The sequence below is a fragment of the Sebastes umbrosus genome, chromosome 12, assembly GCF_015220745.1.
Source record: "Sebastes umbrosus isolate fSebUmb1 chromosome 12, fSebUmb1.pri, whole genome shotgun sequence".
Taxonomy (NCBI): Eukaryota; Metazoa; Chordata; class Actinopteri; order Perciformes; family Sebastidae; genus Sebastes; species Sebastes umbrosus.
The window spans coordinates 9230501-9253230 of NC_051280.1; the positions used below are offsets into that span (position 1 = coordinate 9230501).

A 22730-nucleotide genomic window follows, 5' to 3' on the forward strand; every position below is an offset into this window, starting at 1 on the left:
GCTCTGTTTTAGCGCATTTTGACGGAATTGCAACAGAATTGCGTTGCTAGGTAACAGCTTGGGTCCATGTGTACTTCCTGTCAGCTGATGACATTCACATACACTGCAACCAGGAAATAAACTGGGACACATTTAGAATGTTTACATTTAAAATTGTGTAAAGGGTCTAAATATTGTATATTTGTGACATCACGAATGGGTAGAAATCCTGACAGCTTGTTTCAAATGCAGAGTTTCTGAATACGGGCTGTGTGTATTTCCCTGTGGATTGAATGTTTCGATACTTTCACAGTATTTATAAAGGACTTAAGCCTGCTTTATAATAAAAAAAAACATGAAAATCTCACTTTTTTTATAATATGGGACCTTTAACCCACAATACTAACATAACTCAACTTCATAATTAAGAATCACAAACTCTTAATTTTACTTATGTTTAGATACAAGAATAAACTTTTATCGTGTTTAAATATTTGTACATGTTTTTTGTTAGTTTACATTTACTGTGATGAAATGTGTCCTTCCTCTCTGTCCACTAGCTGCCTTGATTCCTCTCTGACCTTTCTCCTCCACTGCAGGCTGGAAATGAGGCCTGTTGTTGTGTTTGATGAGGGGAAACACGTGTAAACACCTGTGGAGTGAAATGAGCCATCAGAGAGAGTCTCTGCAGCTACAAATGAGCTCTCTCTTGGGAGTGTTGGGGGGAGGCTTCTTCTTCTTCTTCTTCTCAGCAGGAAGCCTGCACAACTTCACAGCTTCCGAATCGCTCTTTTCTCACCTAATGAGCCACTCAGACGGCCAGAGATAAGACTGGAGACAAAAGGACTGGCTAATGGGGTGGGGGGTGTCTTGGGGAAGAAGAAGAAGAAGAAGAAGAAGAAGAAGAAGAAGAAGAAGAAGAAGAAGCAGCAACAGCAGAAACAGAGCCCACCTGGACAGCGAGCAACAGAGTTAGGGGCTAAAAAAGGAGAAGCTTTTACGCACGAGGACTTTTACGCACAGCGTGGCGCAGATGTAAAGGTTGTCTCGTGGTGTGGTTGGTGTTCACGTCCTCCACCCTGCAGACAGTCCGGTGTGTGTGTGTGTGTGTGTGACCCGAGGCCCGGTGCTTCTCCTCCACAGACAGTCGGGTATAAAATGGAGCTTGTGCCTTTAAGGCGGCCGACTGCCTGTCGCTTTCTGCTGCGGAGAGACTGACGCCCTCTGGACACAGTGGACACTGTGAGCGGCGGCAGAGAGACAACAGCATCCTGGAGACGTTCACAGACAAAACCGACTCTCTCACTATCAGAAAGAACAGTCTCCGACTCGTTAACAACATTGTGGTGAGTTTAAACTCCTTCTTTTGGTTGTTATTATTGTTGTTTTTAAGCCTGCTCTCGGTTGTCTCGTGGCTGCGCGCTGGTGGAACAAAGTTTTTGGTGTTCCGCGAGGAGCCCAGAAAAAAAGAAAAGGTGAAGAAACGCGTTCAGGACTGAGGGAGCCAAATGTTCCTCACATGTTGGGAGTGGAGCAATGTGCAGTTAAAAAGGTGAAGAAGTGTAAAAAGAAGAAGCACACTAAGCGCTACACTTAAAGAAAAATAGGTGAAAGGAAGCTGATGTTGCCAGATGTGTGTGTGTGTGTGTGTGTTGTTATCCAGTAACAGTAATGTGAGTGAGTTCTGGCTTTGAATGAAATGTGACGCAGGCCTTTTAGAAATGTGCTGTTTACATGTCAGAGTGTGTCTTTCTGCTGCATCACAGAGCTGTGCTGCTTTTCATTTCCATCCAGTTTTTTTGCTTCACTCTTCAGCCCCTTTTAGCACTAAAAATAGTAGATTTCAGATGTCACAGTGTGGATGCAAAATCTCCTGTGCTACATGAAGCACATAAATAAAGTGATTACAGGTAAAAACAACTTTATACGTTGTTGTTACTTAGTTTAAAGGTGCCATTGATAACGTTCAGCCACTAGATGTCGCATTCTCCCTCCTCCCCCGTTCCGTTGCATTTACTTCCCAACAAGTCGTTGCCAGGCACTGACCGTCAATCTCAGTCATTTATCTGTTTTTTTTTTCCACACTGAAGCCGAGTTTCCACCAAAAGTTACTGGGACTTTTTAGTCTTTTTTTAAGAAACTAAAAGGTTCCCTTAAGCTCACTGTTGTCTAAAGACCTGCGTGGATTTGGCAAATTAGTCCGCTGACGTATGAAAAAGCTACATGACATGTGACGAGGGGGGCTGGTGGTCGCAGCGGTGAACACACTCTGAAGCCGGCAGTTCAGTGTGTCCGCCTGTTTCATCTAAAAAAAACACGCTGGAAGAAAATAAACCTTCGTTTTTTTCACAATCGGGTGATATTTACTGTTAAATATATATATACTGATGCACGTTGGATGTAATGAACGAAATGCAGCAGAGGAAAATGAAACTAAAGGCCCTGACACACCAAGCCGACGGTCGGCCGTCGGTGAGCGTCTGTCAGCCTAGTTTTTTTTTGGTGAGTCAGCGTGTCGGAGGTTTTTAAGCCGATTCAGCATGTTGAATCAGCAGCGGCGCCCGTCGGTGAGTGCAATCACTCTGATTGGCTGTTCAGCTCTAACGAATAAGTGCACAAGAAGAGAAATGGACGCGAGGAAAGCAAGCAAACGAGTAAAGTCAAGATGGCAAACACAGAAGGCTCTTTTCATTTCTCATCTTCATCTCTTCTGATCATTCCAATACCCGGATATTTTCACAACGACGTGGCCATCTGGAATGAAGCTAAGTGGTGAGTGAGAGTGGTGAGAGAATGGTCGGCAAACGCTGCTTTGTTTCATGTACGCATCACAACAACAGCTTATATATCCGCCATCCTCGGTCTTCCGGTTTCCCTTTTTGAATGACGAATACAGACTACCGCTACCTGCTGGTGTGGAGAGTTAATTCCTCTCACACAGGCGCAGAATGTACGTGGTAGTTGGCCGTCAGCTGTAGTCTTTGTGGTGTGTTTGAGTGCAACTTTCTGGCCAAAACATGATGTCTGATGTCGGGTTGGTGTGTTTGGGACCTTAAGAGTGTCTGTCTCAACAGTAAATCATCTGTTCAGTGTTTGATAGTTATTTATTTGTGCTTTTGAACGTTTGATCCTACAGCGGCGCTGTGTGTGTATGTTTGACCAATCAGCGACGGTCATCCCTGTAAACTGTACCTCGATAGATCCGGTACTTTCAGAAAGTACTACCCCCCGACCAGGGCCTTTTTTTGGTTGTAAAAGGTTCCTGGAAAATGTCCCCGGTACTTAATTTAGACCCTGTTCCCTGCGGTCGAAACACAAATAGTTCCTCAAAAGTTTCCTAGCTCCGGGGGAAAGTTCCTGTGGTCAAAACGCAGCTTAACTGACGACCCAGAGATACCACGTGATACCCACGCTGTTTTACTATTGGCTCACTTAACGTCAGATATCTTCCACAGAGATAACAAAGCATTCATTTTGGACCTGCCAATTTTTTTTTAATTATTGATTGACAATCCTAATAATTTTTTCGGGAGAAGCCATATTTTTATTTGGCACCTTTCTAAAAGCTCTGTGGATGTATTATTTAAAAAAAAATATTTGTCTACATAAAAATGTTATCAACAAGACCTTTAATATCTACTCAAATCCATCAGGAGTTGATGGATACAAAGAGAAACAGATTTTCCATTTGGGATCTGAATTGTGTCTCCAACTCCGTATGAGGGAACTCAAAGTGTGTTTCCATCATGCGCCACCTTTTACGTCCTCTTATCTATTCTGCACCAACTGCAGCTCTTCACGTTTGCCTCCTGTGGAATGCCAGTGATGAAGTTTTGTTTATTTGTGCTGGTCTCTGAGGTCCTGTCCTGTGTCCCGTGTTGATGTAGGTGTTTCCAGTGCCGTGCTGGTGAGCCGCCGTCAGGATGAGGCCTGGTCAGCTGATCCTCCCCACCGCCACCGCCGCCGCTCTCCTCTTCCTCCTATCAGGACTGTCTCTGACCTCCGGCTGCAACAAAGCCCTGTGCGCGAGCGACGTCAGCAAGTGTCTCATCCAGGTAAAGAACGTCGAGGCTTTTCACACTCTGTAAGCACACTTTCTCTGAGAGCGTTGGATGCTAAATGTTGGATTTACACATCAATTGTACCACGAAGGACTCCTCCTTCACCTTCTGAAGCACGGCTGCTCTTATTTCTGAGTCAAAATCAAGGATATCAAGCCATACTTTACTAGCAGATAGCATTCCTACTTAAAATTCTGTTTGTTGCTGTTAAACTGCATGAAAATGTGGTTTGCATCCTCAAAGATCTCATATGATTCCTTAGTGCTCTCTGTAAATTTTGTATCCTTCACATCACTGCTCACAAACAAAGTGACCGAATCTGATGAGTGCTGATTTTCTTTCTGTAGATTAAAGTTGGAAATTTCTGCATGAGTGCAGCCAAGTTCAAGCTTTTCATCCTACGGTGTCACAGCTGTTTTTGTATAAACAGAGGTTGTTATTTCTCTGGACAAGAACACAAATTAAATGTCGTTCGCAGCCGAAGTCGAATTCAAGTTGAGAGCAGTGTTTTAATATTATTTGAAATAGCATCAAACTGGCAGGACAGACTAAAAACAACACAAGCAAATATGTCTCTGCTGCTGTAAGGTCTTTAAGCAACTCCACTGCCAGTTTTGTGCAAATACTTCCCATAAAAAACTGTAGCTGTAGCCAAAGTCAAGTTGAAATCTGTCTGTGTCCGAGATGGAGATCTGGACCGGAGAACAAAGATGGAATCTGTTGTGAAGAATTCAAATACATTCCTCCGATAAGCCGAGTGAAGTCTGGAGGTTTTTCCCACAGCGAGATGTGATCTGACTCCTTCATGCACACCTGCAGCTCTCTACCAGGTCAGCTTCAGGGAACACTTCTTCTTTGATTTATGTGAGCTTTCCTTTTTATTTTCACCTCCTCTGACTCGTGTTGACTTTCTAGCATCACTTCCTTTGTGTCACTTTTTCCCTCCTGTCTGAAGCCCAGTGGGTGAGGAGCAGAGGGTGCTACCCCGCTACCTAACACACATGCTGTCATTGTTATTTCGAGGGGAAAACGTGTCGGTCGGTCTTTCCACCACCTGTCAAGTCAGATTTGAGCTGCTACTTGTCCTCTGTCCTCTCTGGGTGTGTGTGTGTTTGACCTGCTGTGTGTTTAGCGGCCCTGCCTCTCCCATTAACATCTTTAAAGTACTGTATTTAACCTCAGTGGCCGTTTCACCTGTTTGACCTCAGTCGCTGGGAGTGAACTGGTGGTTGTTGTAGACTGGATTCTTGGTGCACGAAGTTGAGCTTTGTGTGCAAAGACAGGCTTTTGTTTTGAAATGAGGTGTGGAAAGCAGTCAGAATAGTTGTGGAACAGATGGCACACATTTTAATTAGAGCTGAAACAGTGGGATGATGAATTTATTATTTTTTTTAGGATTATTTTTTGACATTTGTTGAGGTCGCCTTATAATAGAACTGCAGACGTGCATTTTTATCACAAGGCCACCAAGTCGCCCCAAACAACAGAAAATGTATCGGCAGCAATTTTGATTATTGATTTATTGCTTTAGTTCATTCTGAAGCAAAATGGCAACATTTCTGTGAGGATTTGATGCTTTTTGTCTTTGATGAATGTAAACTGAATGAATCTCTTTGGGTTTTGGACTGTTGGTCAGACAAAACGAGTATTTTGAAGGCATCACCTCGGGGTTCTCTATTTATGAGGAGCATTTTTCACTATTTTCAACAACACAACAAAAGACATACAGTTAATAAATACTTCAAATACATACAGTTAAACACAACTCTTAAAGCAACAACCATCAATTACAAACCAAAGATCAAGAGGAAGGAAGCAAAAAAATTAAATGAATGAATAAATAAATAAATTAGGTTTGTCAAAGTTAATACGATAATAACATGTGTTGATGCAAATTTGTTTTAACGCCACTAATTTCTTTAACACAATCTATCTAGGTTGTATCGGGCTCAGTTTTAAAGCTAGAGTGAAGATACCGGAAGATACTGTCATACTAGCTTGTCGGGAAGGATGCAAACTAACGCTCCAAACTTACGCTACATTTTGGCGAGGAAAAACTGGAACGGCCATTTTAAAAGGGGTCCCTTGACCTCTGACCTCAAGGTATGTGAATGAAAATGGGTTCTATGGGTACCCACGAGTCTCCCCTTTACAGACATGTCCACTTTATGATAATCACGTGCAGTTTTTGGCAAGTCATAGTCAAGTCAGCACACTGACACACTGACAGCTGTTGTTGCCTGTTGGGCTGCAGTTTTCCATGTTATGATTTGAGCATATTTTTTATGCTAAATGCAGTACCTGTGAGGGTTTCTGGACAATATCTGTCATTGTTTTGTGTCGTTAACTTATTCCCGGTAATAAATTTATACATACATTTGCACGAAGCAGCATATTTGTCCACTCCCATGTTGATGAGAGTATTAAATACTTGACAAATCTCAGGGACATTTTGAACAGATAAAAAAATGTGATTTAATTTGCAATTAATCATGGGATTAATCACGATTAAATATTTTTAGTTATTTACAGCCCTAAAATAAATTCAGGATGCAACTTCAGAAACACAATAGCACAAGTTACAAAGGAATTTTTTTTTCTCCGTCAAAGTTAAAAACTTAAGTTCTTGCTTTAAAAGGTGATTTTGACTTCCTGTAATGCACCTGGCTTTGTGAAGTACCTGTTGCTGAAAGTCGACATGCAGACGAGTAGGGCTGCAACTAACTAATCATTTAAATTTTCTGACTATCTGTTCATTATTTTTTTTACAGTGAATCTATTAATTGTTTTGTCAATAATAACTTCTCACATTTGAGAAGCTGGAAGCAGAAATTATTTGTTATTATTATTTACTTTTTTAATAAATTTCTTTTAAAAATTAACCAATTGTTAGAATGGTTGATTATTAATTCTCATCCAATCAATTAATTGTTTGTGCCAGTAGAACTCCAAATGCCATTGTTCACCCACTACTTTACTTTTCACATTTTGCAACCTGCCTGTTCTGCATATTTAAAGTTTTAAAAACCAAAAGATGGAAGAAAAACACACAATTTTCCAGTCCACTTTAGAAAAATGTCAATCATCACAGGAAATAAAAAGTCTAGAGATCCTTTTTACAGATTAAAGTCTGTAATCTGCATTTGTTTTGGCACAAACTTGTTGCTCCTAAAACCACCGACTTCTGTTCCTCCTCCTGTACTGATTCAGCCCTCCTGCCGTCAGCAGAACATTGTGGTCGCTGCTCGTTGTTCTTTACTTCCAGGTGGCTTATTTCGCCTGATGAATCGTCGTAGCTCTGTAGCTTCCGCGACCCCGCCGACACCGACTTGCTAGCTGTCAGAGGCGAGAGCGATGGTGCGTGTGCCGTGAAGGAGAAACTCCGTAGAAGCTCCATGTTGCTTGTGATTAGTGGGGATCTGCTGCCCGACGCTCGCTTTTACGCTCTGCTGCCATCTCAAGTCATCTGTCTGAATTCCCCAAAACCCCCGAGGGTGGGAGAACATGAGAGGAGAGGCCGGGGTCAGGAGGAGGTGTGTGTGTCTGTTGGGGGAGGTTGGCTGAAGGAAATATACAGTTTGGGGCCGACTGCGTCCAGGCTGCCGCCGCCGCCGGGCTCTTCAGCAGGGTGGGGCAGCAGATTTCAAAGTTAACACACAGCAGCGGTCGACTCGCTCGGCAGGACGAGGCAGCACATGTTCACTTTCTCTCCTTTTGTCTCGCTGCAGCTGATTACGGCAGTTTCCGCTTGAGGGAAGCCTAATAGGAGCTCTTACAAGTCATCGAGATAACCTCATCCAGCTCAGTGGGGAAGTCGTTGTTTGTAGGGTTGCAACTACGATTAAGCTCAGTTTTTTTTTACGATTGTTTAATCTGTTAAATGTCAGAAAGTTGTGAAAAAAAAAGCCCTTCACAAGTTTTCACAACCCAAAGTGATGTCTTCTAGTTGCTTCTTTTGTTGAACCGACTGTCCAAAACCCAAAGAGATTCAATTTGCTATCATATAAGACAAAGAAAAGCAACAAATCCTCACATTTGGGAAGCTGGAATCAAGAAAATATTTTGTTTCTCTTTTTTTGTTTGATAAATGACTCTCAAAATTATTACAAAATCACACACCATGATCAACATGTCACCATCTTTGGATGAAAATCCTGTAACTTGTGAGTTTCGGCTGTTCTGACTTTTAAAATGTATAAAGGAGCACTCTCCAATAAGGCTGTCCTTGACCAAAGAAATTCTTAGTCGACTAACACTCCTATGATTTTGTCGACTGATCGATTAGTTGATTTAATCGACGGATCTGTAAAATTGAGTTTCTCCACAAAGAATCACACAAAAGTTCCCCTTTAAATCTAGTGTTTACCAGAGATGTGCTCATAAGTTTCTTGGAAAAAAGCATAAAAAACGACCAATGAACTACAGAAATCTTAGTCGACTAAGATCAAAACTACCAATTAGTCGACTAAGGGAGGGCAGCCCTATAATTATTATATAATTATAATTATTAGCTTTGTGTGAAATATTCATGGAGCTACCAGCCAGGAACAAAAATCCATAGTATTCACAAATAAATACGGTGCACACCCAGATTTACTTCTTGCATTTAGGGGTGGGCGATAGGCTCTGTCGAATATACTCAATGTATTGCAGCTTGTTCTACGTGGGATGTAGTAAATGACTATATCACAAACATCGAGTACAAATTGTATCGTAATTTTTTTAAGCCGCCGGCATAACACCTCTTCCTAACTGGACGCAATGCGAACAAGCCAATATCAAATTTGTTTCAGTTTTTCCTAATGAAGATGTCCTAACGTGTCCTAAGTTTTGTACACTTGCTCCACCTCCAACCTGTTTTCATTGGTCAAATCGATGCTGGCGTCCTTGTCGTTTCCGTCTTCCCTCCAGTCAGCTGTCAACAGGGTTGAAGAGAGAGTCATTTACAAGTTTGAAAAGCGGCACATCTTATTAATAAGAGTACAAATTACAAAAATGAATTAGTCTGTCCGAGGAAATGATTAAAATTTAAAGGTGCAGTGTGTAGGATTTGGCGGCATCTAGCGGTGAGGTTGCAGATTGAAACCAACTGAAACTTCCCGTGTGCCAAGTGTGTAGGAGAACTACGGTGGCCAACGTGAAAACGTGAAAACATGAAAACGCTAATGGCCTTATCTACAGCCAGTGTTTGGTTTGTCCGTTCTGGGCTACTGTAGAAACATGGCGCCTGGCTCCATGAAGAGGAGCCGTTGTGCTCCGCATGTAGATATCAACAGAAACAAACCGATTCTTATTATCAGGTGAATGCACACAAAAGAAAACATACTTATTAATATTATATTCCAATTCCTGCCAATAAATCCCCCTAATGTAACACACTGGTCCTTTAAGACAACAGGAAGTCACAAGCTCCAAGCCTCTTTTATTTCCATGAAATGGTTTATAAAACCGTTTTCTGGATTGTGAAATATGAGATGCGTGTTTTTCCCCTGGGCAGCTGTTTAGTTTTTTATAATTCCACCTTTGAGAGTCATAATTACTCATGGGATCAGATCCTGATCAGAGGTTTGGGGATTGAGAGGCTGGTGATTAAGTGAACTGTGTGTGGTTTTGCAATCCCTCACTCGGTGAGTCATTGGAGAGTCTTTTATCATCGCCCCGGACTGTTTTTGTGTAGGAGATGGCTTCTGCGAAGATATAAAGGAGGAGAAAAAATGGCAAAGAAAGCAAAGGGGAGAGAGAGAGAGAGAGAGAGGGGGAACATGACGGGGAGGGAGGAGAGGCTGAATGGAGGAAAAAACAAGGGAGAAAGGGAGGGAAGGAGGGGGAAAGTGTGTTGTTGGGTGGGGGGGGGGAGCATGTTCTGTTCTCCAGGTGTTTTCTTCTCTCTCCCTCCCTCTGTTTCTCCCCCCTCCACCTCCCTCATCGCGGTGACCTTGACTTGGAGGAATGTGCTCCCTGTTCTGTGTCAGGAGGAGGAGGAGGAGGAGGAGGAGGGGGGAGAAAGAGGAACTCACCCACTTTTCAACCCCACCTACACGTTTTCGGTCTTGTTTCCTTCACTGTCTCCACGTCCCCCCGAGACGAGCCCAAGCTGAGGAATGAAGCTATTTAAGTGTTTGTAGAAGAGTTATGGGATCAGCAGAGGTTGCATGTTTTTTGGATGTTTGCAGAAGCTCTTGTAATAATATTACCTTCCTTCTATAAAAAGCAACATGAGACGTTGCCGGCAGGAGCTGTGACGAGTCCCATATGAAGCATATTTTCATGAAAATGAACCAGAAAAAATAGCAAGAAATCACTTAAACCGGCTAAAATGAATATTATATTTCATAACAAAGCTGTAAACCTGCAGACTGTGGAAACTTTTTATCTGTGGTTTAGTCGCACCTTGGCCTTGTTTTTTTTATTTCTATCACACAGTTTGTTTTGTTGACAGGTTGTATATATTGTTCTTAATATGTCTGAGCTGCAAGTTTGAGACCTGAGATGTGGACTTGAGTAAGACTTAAAGGAACACTGTGTAGTATTTAAGGTGGTCTATTGGTAGAAATGGAATATAATATTAATAAGTATGTTTTCTTTAGTATTTAATCACCTGAAAATAAGAATCATTGTGTTTTCTAGGGATGTCAAAGTTAATGCGATAATAACATGTTTACTCAAATTCGTTTTAACGCCACTAATTTCTTTAACGCAGTAACACAACTTGCGATTTAAGGTTGTAGCGGGCTCCGTTTTAAAGTGAAGATACTGGTATCATATGAAACTAGAAAACCTGATGAATCCATTGGAAAAACTGTCATGGCCATTTTCAAAGGGGTCCCTTGACCTCTGACCTCAAGATATGTGAATGAAAATGGGTTCTATGGGTACCCACGAGTCTCCCCTTTACAGACATGCCCACTTTATGATAATCAAATGCAGTTTGGGGTCAAGTCATAGTCAAGTCAGCACACTGACACACAGCTGTTGTTGCCTGTTGGGCTGCAGTTTGCCATGTTATGATTTGAGTATATTTTTTATGCTAAATGCAGTACCTGTAAGGGTTTCTGGATAATATTTGTCCTTGTTTTGTGTTGTTATTTGATTTCCAATAATAAATATATACATACATTTGCATAAAGCAAGCATATTTTCCCACTCCCATGTTGATAAGAGTACTAAAGGTACATTTTGAACGGATAAAAAAATGTTGATTAATTTGTGATTTAAATAATTTAATCGATTGACAGGTCTAGTTATAAGATAATTAAAGTCTTGATCTAAAAAGTAATTTTATCTGTCAGATAAATGTAGTGGAGTAAAAAGTACAATATGGAGTAGAAGCGTAAAGTAGCATAACATGGAAACACTCAAATACAAGTTGCTTAAATTTGTACCGTAGTACAGATGCTGGAGAGTAAAAAACATTCAAGAGAAAGATTTGAATACTGTGAACGTTGACGTGTCAGAACCTGCTCCGTTCATGAATGGAAATACAGCCGAGGTTTATTGTTTTTTCTCAGAGTTATCACGGTGTTGCTTACGTACTTCGACCCACGCAGCGTGTCGGGCAGTAATAGTTACTGTACATGAAGCAAAGCTGCAGCTGTTGCTCTTTGGGTTGATGTTTTAATGGTACGTCTCCTGTTTGGACAGTATGTCTACATGTCATGTTCTGTCTGCTGGGTTTTAACACTGATGCCGCTGCTGCACCTATCAGATCTGGAACTTTATACTGAAAATTATTCTTTATTTAATCTGAATGTGTGATGGATGGCTGCATATTCCAATTTTATTAAAATTACACTGATCAGCTCTGTGGGAGCTATTTTTCTCACTACAGTTTTGACCAAAGTTGGATTGATGTAGCATTTTGAAACAGAATTATGTAAAAGACAAAAGCAGATTGGACCTCCAGGTAGACTGGCTCTAGGTTGGCTTAGGAAGGCCCGGGGTGAAGGTGCCGCTGTACAGCACCCCTCGCCCGGATCTCGCCGCTTAGCGCTCGCTGTGCCCTCTCTCCCTGCGGGGAGGGACGGAGCTTCCTGCTCGACTGTGGAGGACTGTCCTCAATGCGGCATTGTCGACAAACCCAACTGACCTGTCTTGAAACACAAACCATATCTTGTTTAACATGCAAACACAAAGGTTTACATTTCAAACTGTAATTCCTGTTAATTTGGAAGATTTTTTTACCAAGTTACAATTCAGTAAATTTATATATATGTATTTATTTGTTGGGAAAGCAATATTTAAGTCAAGCCTGATGTTGCCTTACACATAAAAGAATGATCCCAGTCACTTCCACACAGTGAGGCATACACCTTATTAATTAAACACTGGTATCAGATCGGTACTCGGTATCGGTCGATATCCAAAGCAAAGGTATCGTTATCGGTATCGGGACTGAAATAGTTGGATCGGTGCATCCCTACTCAATATTGACCAACATAATCGTGATTAAGATTTGTCATTATCAAGCAGCCCTAAAATCCATAAATACTTTAACATTTTGAGATGTTGCTGGTTGGTTCATGCGTTCCCTGCAGAGTTTACTAGTTTGTATTCACCCTGTTGTTTGACTCTAAGGTCTAACAGCTCAAAATCACACATTACATTGTTTGATCACTTTGATACTTAATGACTTTTCCTAAATGTACTTTTAAAAAAAATGCTTGTTAACATGATTTTTTTAACTGAGGATCTTTCAGTTCGCAACAAACAATTGTGCATTATTTTTGTTTGGAGTCTAAAGTTTGAAGGTTGAATTTTGTATTATTCTGCTTATCTTTACACATGCAGTGTAGCAGTGGGATCTGTGGAACACCAAACAATGAGGAAGTAAAGCCAATGTCAACACAACACAAAGGATAACCCTCATTTAGAGCTTAAATAGGTCTAAAATATACCAAGAAATGTGTAACTCGTCTAATATCTGCTCCTCACCTCCATATTAACAGCCTGCTTCCAGACTTCTGTTTTGCTGACGTGTGTGTATTTGTTTTTGATGTGTGTGTCCTGCAGGAGCTGTGCCAGTGCCGTCCGTCCGATGGGAACTGTTCGTGCTGTAAAGAGTGCATGCTGTGTCTGGGGAACCTTTGGGAAGAATGCTGCGACTGCGTGGGTGAGTCCATTTATTAGCAACATATTTTAAAGCTGACAGCGAAGTTAAGTCAGCATATCATTTTGGACTTTACTGTGTCGCCCACGCTCCGTGATGACTGCTGGGCTGAACATCTGTAACACAGTTTAGTGCCAGCGAAGATTAAGAGCTTTGAGTCGTATGAATGATGAATTTTGTCAGGTTTGTTTTGGACTGTTTTGTTTAAAAATGAGGCACAATTTCAAGGGAAACCAAATTGAATTTGATGTTAGTTTAATGCGCTTAACTCTGACTTCAGATTCAGTTTCCTCAGTTCATCATGACTTCATCACCTGGTGCTGCTGCTGCTGCTGCTGCTGCTGCTCGCTTTCACCCAAATGTTCGCTGGTGACGAGGACTAAAATAGTTTTTATAAATTGCAAATCTGAATTCATAAAATAACATTTTATACAACTTATGCCAGTTTCATGTTCAAAGTTTTCTATTCAAATTAAATTTTAAAATTAATTTTATCAACACCATCATTTTTAGTATCTAACAGTTCATGACTGTGACAGATTCTCTTTATTATCTCCTATTGTCATCAAATTAATATATCATGTTCTTGTCGTAGCTGGTTTCATAACCTAAAATTAGATGAGATTCAATTGTATTGTGCATGTATATTTATATAAACATGTGTTAACCCCCTGTTGTATAATTTCTAAGCAGTATATAAACATTTAATAAATGGTTTATACCGCACTATATTGTAGTTGTATGCAGATTTAATGACATTTTAAGTGTTTATCAATATACATTATTTGTTATCAGTTATAACTTCTCCATTGAAGACATATTTTCTATTATAACACCTGTGTTTTACTATATTGTCTTACATCATCTGTTTATACTGTACACCAGCCTCCGCATATGGGTATTCACAGGAGGAGTTATAGTTGTTGACAAATACAATAATAAACTCTTATATCTGCTTACAGCTGCACTATAGTGTGTTTATAAACCATCTATTAGATGTTTATGTTTTTCTTATATATCCTTATATACTTATGAATGTAAATAATGAACAATTTACCGACGGGGCGGTGTAGTAAGATGGGATGTTACTGTGTTTATGTACAAAATTAACATAAAACCAACATACAAAATGTACAGTCTGAGTGAATGTAGCTATGATATATCAGTAATATAACTGGGATGTGTTCACATAGACTGTATATAAGAAGTGTACGTAGTCACCGTGACGTCAACCGTTGGTTTGTGGACTGCCGTTTTGAAGCTTCGCGTTTGGCATTTTTGCCATCGCCATCTTGGTTTTTTGCAACCAGAAGTGACACAAGAGAGTGGAGCTAAGTACAAGGAACGCTGAAAAGTTACAATTAACTTTCATGAACTGAAAAAACACGGTGAAAGGGTTACAGTTCTACGACGAAAACACGGACAACTCCCAGACAGACGCCGTGGTAGCGACCTGCCAATCACAAGGAAGCTACGCCCTAAAGCATCCCCTGCTTTATGGTCTATTTGACTCTAAATGGGACCATAATTTACTAAATGAACATCATGCTGTATTGAAGAAGACTTGAAACTATCGATTGAGACCATAAACTCATGTTTACAATGTTTACTGAGGTAATAAATCAAGTGAGAAGTAGGATAATTTTCTCATAGACTTCTATATAATCAGACTTCTTTTTGCAACCAGAGGAGTCGCCCCCTGCTGGCTGTTAGAAATAATGCAAGTTTAAGGCACTTCTGACCTGGAGTTGCCCACTGTGTCTACAGTATTTACAGAACCACTATATACAGAGTCTTGTTAAATATACAGTATAAACAACAAGCAAGTATGTAATATGAACAGTGTAAAAATAATGTACAGTTGAATAAAGTCAACTACAGATAACAGGGAGTGATAATAAAGAAGGCAATAAGCCCTCTAATGGATCAGACTGTGATTGCAACATATTTAAAATGAGTCTGGCACTAATCTCTCTCCATACATGTGACACTTCAGTCATGTCTCAGTCACCCCACTAAAAAGCCTGTGAAAAATGAGACCTCGGCTGTTCACAGTCGAGAAGCTCACCGGTTTAAAGAGCAACCAGTTTGTTCAGAGTGTTGCTGCTCTGATACAAGATGAGTGTGAGGCGAGTGGAGCCAGATACCGAAGGTGCCTCTGAGAAGTGACGACGTGGAGGTTAATGCAAAGCAGAGCCGAGAAGGACCACTGTTTATGAGAGCGTAGGAAATTAAAGGAATACTGTCACTACTAGGTAGCACCTCCACATGTGGACAGGAAGTGTCGAGGTCCTCCAGAGGATCAAAGGATGAAGGAGCCGGAAGAGAGCGGGGACGAGGCGGTCGACCCGCTCGAATGCACTTTGACTTTCAGCCTCCCGGCGACTACGAGGTGCGGTGGGGGTGTAAATCCCAGCGAGATCCAAAACAACCGGATTTGCGAAACAAGAAAACATTCAGCTTGTTAACACCGCTCTTCATCTGTAACCCGCTTCAAACCAGCAGGGGCACACACCTCTGAATGGGAGGGGTGGGGGAGCAGACTGGGGCACAGATTCAGTGAATGGGGCACATTTGGAAAATAAGTAAAAATGTGTGTTGAAACTCTAATTTAAAGACTTAAATGCCCACCACCGCTGCTATACTGGAACAAGACACCCAGACTGGCTTGTTTTGTTTCTTTTTTTGGTCACTTTGTGTCTCTTCTTAGTTGTTTTATGTCTCTTTTTGTGTGTCATTTTGCATTGTTTTGTGTCTTGCTTTGCATGTCATTTTGTGTCTCTTTGATGTCGTTCTGCATCTCATTGTGGTCGTTTTGCGTCTCTTTTTAGTGTCTTATGCCTCTCATTTTGCATGTTTTGTGTCTTTTCTGCATCTTTTTTTGTGTTGTTTTGAATGACTTTGTGGTTATGTTGCGTATCTTTCTGGTCGTTTGACATCTTTGTAGTCATTTTGCTTATTTATTCATTTTACATCTTCTCTTTTCTCTCGTTTTGCTTGTGGTTTTGTTACTGTGGTCGTCTCACAACTCCTATGTCGTTCTGCATCTTTTGCGTGTCATTTTGCATGTCGTTCTGTGTCTGGTTTTGTCTTTGTGTTCATTTTGCATTTCTCTCTGGTTGTTTCACATCTCTATAGTCAGTTTGCTTCTCCTTTTAGACATTTAACGTCTCATTTTGTGTCTTGTTTTGCATGTGGTTTTGTGTCTCTGTGGCTGTTTTGCATCTCTTTTTAGTCATTTTGTACGCTATTTTGCTCATCTTTCTGGTAATTTTTGTGTCTCTTTCTGATATATCTCACTGTAGTCGTTTTGCATCTTTTTTTTGTCATTTTGTGTGTTTTGAGTGTCTTTGTGGTCATTTTGCATCTCTTTCTGGTTGTTACACCTCTAGTTGTTTTGCTTCTCTCCATAGTCATTTTTTATCTCATTTTATGTCTTGTTTTGTGTGTGGTTTTGTTTCTGTGGTCGTTTTGCACTCTTTGTTGTTGTTGTTCTGCAACTTTCTGCATGCCATTATTCATGTTGTCTTGTTTTGCGTCTCTATGGTCGTTTTTCATCCCTTTTCTCTCTTTTTACACATTGCTTTTTGCACCTCCCTGGTCATTTTTGCTTCTCTTTCTTGTTGTTACATCTCTCTCTGGTCATTTTGCTTCTCTTTTTAGTCGTTTTATGTCTCTCATTTTGCATGTTTTGTCTCTGTGACCATCCTGCATTTTTATTGCGTGCTGTTTTGCATCTCTTTTTTGTCATTTTGCGTCTCTTTCTGGTCGTTTTACATCTCTGTAGTTATTTTGCTTCTCTTTAGTAATTTTATGTCTATTTTGTGTGTTGTTTTGCGTGTCATTCTGCATGTCATTCTGCGTCTCGTTCTGTGTCTCTGTGGTTGTTTGCATCTCTTTTTAGTAATTCTGCACGCTTTGCTCATCTTTCTGGTCGTTTTTGAATCTCTCTAATTGTTATATCTCTCTGTTGTTCTTTTGCGGTTCTTTGCAGTCATTTGATTGACTTTCCAACAGGAACTATTATACAGAGGTTCTGGTCCAGGTGGTCCTGTTGTAGGCCTGTTCAGTAATCCATCCATGATACTAACAAGCCTGACTCTGGTAGGGGGGGGGGGCACCAGGGAGTGCTGTGCCCTTGGGTACCCCTCTGGGTGCTCCGGCCCTGTAAAGCAGCAGCTTTCAGATCAGCTTTGACTGACAGATATTACTGTACGTGCTGACAGGGAGGCTTTATTAAAACCCTTTCATGTGGAACACAAACACGAGGATCTGACACAGCGCTGAACTCGCTGCTGCTGCTGCTGCTGCTGCAGCACAGATGTTACGGCGGTGCAGCTCTCCTCCTGAACAAGCCTTTTACAACACACCGAGGACAGCCTGTAGCTTTAAGCTAGAATATATTCCTCATTTATACCTTCTTATTTTTTTTCTTACAGCGCTAGCCTTATGACCACTTTCAGTAAGTTTCCAGTTTCCACTCTAAACATGTTATGTGTGCCAAACACTGGCTACTTTGAAGTGTGTATCTGCGAGTGGTTAGAGCGGCCCAGTAGAGGAGCGGCGGCGAGAGGACAGTTTGTATTTTAGAGGAAGGGAGGAGGAGGAGGAGGAGGAGGAGGAGGAGGGAGGACCCATGTGTACGCGTTATCTAAAACAGCTGTTCTGGCTCTGCTTTTAGCAATGGTTTGTAATCCAATTCCTCTGTCAAACTCCGTTCCCCATTAAATGATTTACCCATTAGCCGTAATTCACTTTGACTCATTTGAAGGGCTCCGAAGATCCTATCTGAGGATGTGGGGACTTTGTCAAGTGATTACTACTGTATTTGGAAATTAAATGAAGTGTTAAAAGGGTCTTAATTGAGACAAGATACTCTTGACAGCTGTGTGGTTTTACAAAACTGCCCCCGTGAGTTGAACTCATGTGTGAAACCATTTCACTGTCAAACCATGCCAATGTGCTTCAAGGGTCAGTTCACCCAGATTACAAAAGAAAAACATAACCTTCAGTGGTATCTAGACATGCGGATAGTTTTGGTTTTATTCACCCAGATTTAAAGCTTTCTGTCTCCAACACAGTCGAGGCTGTAACTCACTGAGGACACAGAGGTCATGTCCTTGCTAATATATCTGTGAATTTGGGGAGTTTACTGACATGAAGAGGAGTTTACGTTCATTAATAACACACGTCTTACACATGTCGAGTTTTTAAAGGCTGATTCTGATATTATTTTTCTGACTAAGTGTCTTGAAATTTTACAGTTTTTTGGCAAAATGTAATTAAAATTCAGCATTCAGAAGACATCCATCCAGTCCTGTACAAATTACACTGGCTTCCCATTCGTTACAGAATTAAATGAAAGATTATATTGATTACTTTCAAATCCCGACATGGCCTGGCTCCACTTTACATTTCAGAACTCTTTATGCTCCTCCGAGACCGCTCAAATTAGAAAATCAAATGCTGCTCAAAATTCCACGGTCCACGCTTAAAAACGAAGAGGGACCATGCTTTTATATCGTTTGCGCTCCTCTCTCAATGTCAGATCAGAGTCAGTGCCTAGTTTAAAAAGCTTTTTAAACCCACCTGTACAGACTTGCATTTGTATAACATCTTTTAAAAATGTTTTAATGTTCTTTTACATTTTGTTTGTATATCTCTATGTTTGACCACTTCTTAAAATGCCAATTTTTATTGCTTTTTCTGTGTTCTTTTCTTTTCTTTTTTTTGTGAAACACCTTGTAACTCTGACTTGAAAGGCACTACGGAAATAAAATGTATTATTATAATTATTATTCTCCACCAGAATTACATACCTGGCAGTGTAGAGAAGGCTTTGCAATAACATTTATACCATATATGTACGGAGAAGGAATTAACAGAAAATACAATACAATATTCAAAAGAATTAGCAGAGTTTGGTTGGTGGCTTGTCAGAAATATGTCTTGGGTGGTTTTGTTTCTGCTGTGGGGAAATTTGAGCTCATGACCTCAGTATTTCTCAAACGTTGGCTATGGCCCTTACACCAATGTAAGGGGGGTGAATGGACGTTGGTGTACTACTCACTGCATTGAAAATTATATTTTAAAAAATCCATACTAATAGTGTCTTTTCAAGCACAGCGTCACCGTTACTCTGGATGATCCAGAAAGTTTATGGGATCATTTCTTTGGTATAAAATAAATTATGAAACTGTTGACAGTGAGGCCTGGATTATCCAGAGTAACAGGGACATTATCTCTGGTATATTTTAAATATTTTCAATTTTTATTATTATTTGTCAATGCTGTGAGCTCCATTAACTAAATTCCATTCACATCTGTATCTCAAAAACCTCTGCAAATAAAACCAAAACTGTTTGTGTGACTGAATAGAAACAAGCGATTTTTCATGAACTGACCCTTTAATATCTTCATCCATCTCTTCCTGTCAGGGATGTGTAACCCCAAGAACTACAGTGACACTCCGGCCACATCGAAGAGCACCGTGGAGGAGCTGCACCGCCCGATCCCCTCGCTGTTCCGCGCCCTCACGGAGGGCGACGCGCCAATCAACATGATGGTGGTGTCCTTCCCCGTCGCCGAGGAGCTCTCCCATCACGAGAACCTGGTGTCTTTCCTGGAGTCACTCGACAGCCAGCAGCAGAACGTCTCGGTGCCTGGCAACAGCATCCATGCCAGCTACGACACTCAAGGTAACGCTTGAGTTCTGAAGGATTATTTTAACACACAGAAATCCATATGTTATCCATATTAATCCATACACAGAAATCCATATTAATCCATATACTGAACGTCCCTCTTCATAGGAAGTTTGAGATTCAGTTTTTCAGTGTAAAATGAGTCCAAAAAGTTGTGGGTGTCCCCAAAATAGAAATATTATGTGCTCAAATACTGTCCTTATTCTAAGTACAATTCTGAGGTACTAGGACTAGAGCTGCAATTAAATGACTCGCTAACTATTTTGATAATCGATTAATCAGTTTGACTAATATTTTAAGAAAAAAAGGCAAAATTCTCTGATTCCAGCTTCTTAAATGGGAATATTTTCTGGTGTCTTTACTCCTCTAGGACAGTAAACTGAATATCTTTGAGTTGTGGACAAAACCAGACATTTGAGGACGTCATCTTAGGCTTTGAGAAACATTGATCCATGTCATTTTATAAACCAAACAAATCGATTAATCAAGAAAATAATCTACAGATTAATCGACGATGAAAATAATCATTAGTTGCAGCCCTAACTTGGACTTTACTTTACTTTATGCTACTTTATACCACTATTCCACTACATTTCAGAGGGAAATATTGTACTTTTTACTACATTGCTTTTATTTATTCCCAAATTTCTTTATTTGGTTTTCAATGCACAGTATCAGTAATTTACTACATTTATTTAACAGCCATAGTTAATAATTACTTTGCAGATTATGAATTGTCATATAAAACATATGATGAGTTTAAAATATGAAGCATTGTGATGGCGATCGTGCAGAAATAAATAAATGCAAAAATACATAAATAGATACATGCATTTAAAAATAGATATAAAATGAATAAAAAATAAATGCAAAAATAAATAAATTAAAGGGAGAATTAAACAGAAGAGTAAATGAATAACATAATTAATACGATGATTAAAAAAAGAAGCTAATTAAAACAGAAATATCAATGTCACATTTTATCAATTAATTAATGGCTACATTTATTTTCAATATTATATTTGCTAATGACTTATTTTTGCTAATGACTTATTTATCTATCGAGTCATTTATTTATTTATTCATTTATTTTTTATTTGATTTTTTACAGTCGATTGCTGTTTGATAATGTGCTGCCTCACATTGGTTTCAAACTGGGAGCTGAGAGCTTGCGTTGCATCCTCATCACTTCAGTTTCTGAATAAGTTACACTGCATGAGAAAAAGTGTTGCTTTGCTAACATACTTATTACATAGTTTTCTGGTCCTGTCAGGTTCTGTCACATTTTTCATTTGAATTTATGCACACTCTCTAAGACCCGTGGTAATAAAATCAGGCCCGGCCCAGAGCTGAAGCAGACTACAAAGTCTTGAACTAAGACCAGTTCGGGTTGGGTCCAGTTTTCATCATTTCAGGAGGACAGGACTGCCAAAAGACCTCCAGTTTAGGGAATGTAACTGCATGTTGAAAGTGCTGTTCCACTGCCATTTTTCTTATTTTCATTTGCGGGTGTTTTGGCTGTCTACCTCTGAGCCAGTGTGTTTGCTATAAAGACACACTCATAATAGGAGTGTTCCCACAGAGCCGAGCAGTTAACTCATTAAGCTCACCGACACATATGGTCATACTTAGTTGCAGCAAATTAATTTCCCCCCTGAAGTAAAAGTAGGAACATTGAGGGTTGAAGGTAATTACTTTAAAATGCAGCTTGTTTTTTTAGAAACCACGTTTTACTGGATTTGTGACTCTTTTTATTTTTTTTATTTCAGAAAACATGTGCACAGTGGTCTACTTTGACGACTGCGTGTCTATCCGTCAGTGTAAACTATACTGCGAGTCAATGGGAGGATCCAAGTACCGCTGGTTTCACAACGCCTGCTGCCAGTGCATCGGACCCGAGTGCGTGGACTACGGCAGCAAGGCTGTGAAGTGCATGAACTGTCTCTTCTGAAGTGCGGGCACATATTGGTACCAAATGTCTGGGCCATACCAGAGGACTGAGGGCAGAGGAAACTATGACTGTTATGTGTTAGCATTCCTCAGTTACCTTGTAAAATACCCCCTACACCCCTCCTCCTACCCCTGCAAATTGTTTTTATGCTGTTGTTATGTTCCACTGTATATTTTTAGATATGTTTTCAATAGTGTTTTTTACTAGAGGTGTATATGAATAACGTATTTTTACAATTATGGTCTGCTAAATCCCAGTCTCACGCCAAATAAAGAAAAGTTTGGTGACATGGACTGTTTTGTGTCACAGAAAGATGTCTGATCTTAAAATATGTTTTCTTCCTTTACTATATTTACTATATTTTCTTAAAAAACACATGTAAAAAAAGTGCATAGCATGAGTGGAATAGTAAATGTTTGTCCTCCCAGTTGCCTGTCTCCTGCTCTAATCTTAGCCTAGTGTTGCCCGAGTCAGGAAACGCATCATTTCCTAGGGAAACAAAGTTGTTATTATACCATTCTGGTCCACAGGTGTTCCAGTGCTCAGTGACCGTCTCATGCAAGCGGAGGGGAAAGGGAACGTTTACCGATGCCAATCTCTCACTGCCACACACAAATGCTCTTTGTAATGCCAGTGCATTTTCAAAAGGGCAGCAGGGTGCCCTATCACTGATTCTGTTCCCAATTGGCATGCAACAGCAGTTTGCACAGACTAATGTACCGGACGCACAATGAGACCTTGTTTGTCTTTTTTTTATGATATTGAATCACGACCTCATTTCGCCATGTGCAGCTGTGGGTTTGGAGCAGATGGTGCCAACAAAGATCAGAGGACTAATGTGTTTCATATGTCAGGATGACCAACCAGTTTTCTGAGCGCAACCACAGCAACGTTTTGGGAAAGTACATGTATGATTCAGAATAGCAAGT

The 22730-nt window shown here is 40.4% G+C and overlaps 1 protein-coding gene across 1 annotated transcript; it reads left to right on the forward strand.

Moving 5' to 3' along the window:
- Positions 1–657: 657 nt before the first annotated feature.
- On the forward strand, positions 658–22228 carry twsg1a (twisted gastrulation BMP signaling modulator 1a). Its single transcript, XM_037786590.1, has 5 exons — positions 658–1325; positions 3867–4034; positions 13050–13149; positions 19584–19844; positions 21620–22228. The coding sequence occupies exons 2-5, from the start codon at positions 3903–3905 to the stop codon at positions 21799–21801; spliced, it is 675 nt and encodes a 224-aa protein (XP_037642518.1). The 5' UTR covers positions 658–1325; positions 3867–3902; the 3' UTR covers positions 21802–22228.
- Positions 22229–22730: the final 502 nt, after the last annotated feature.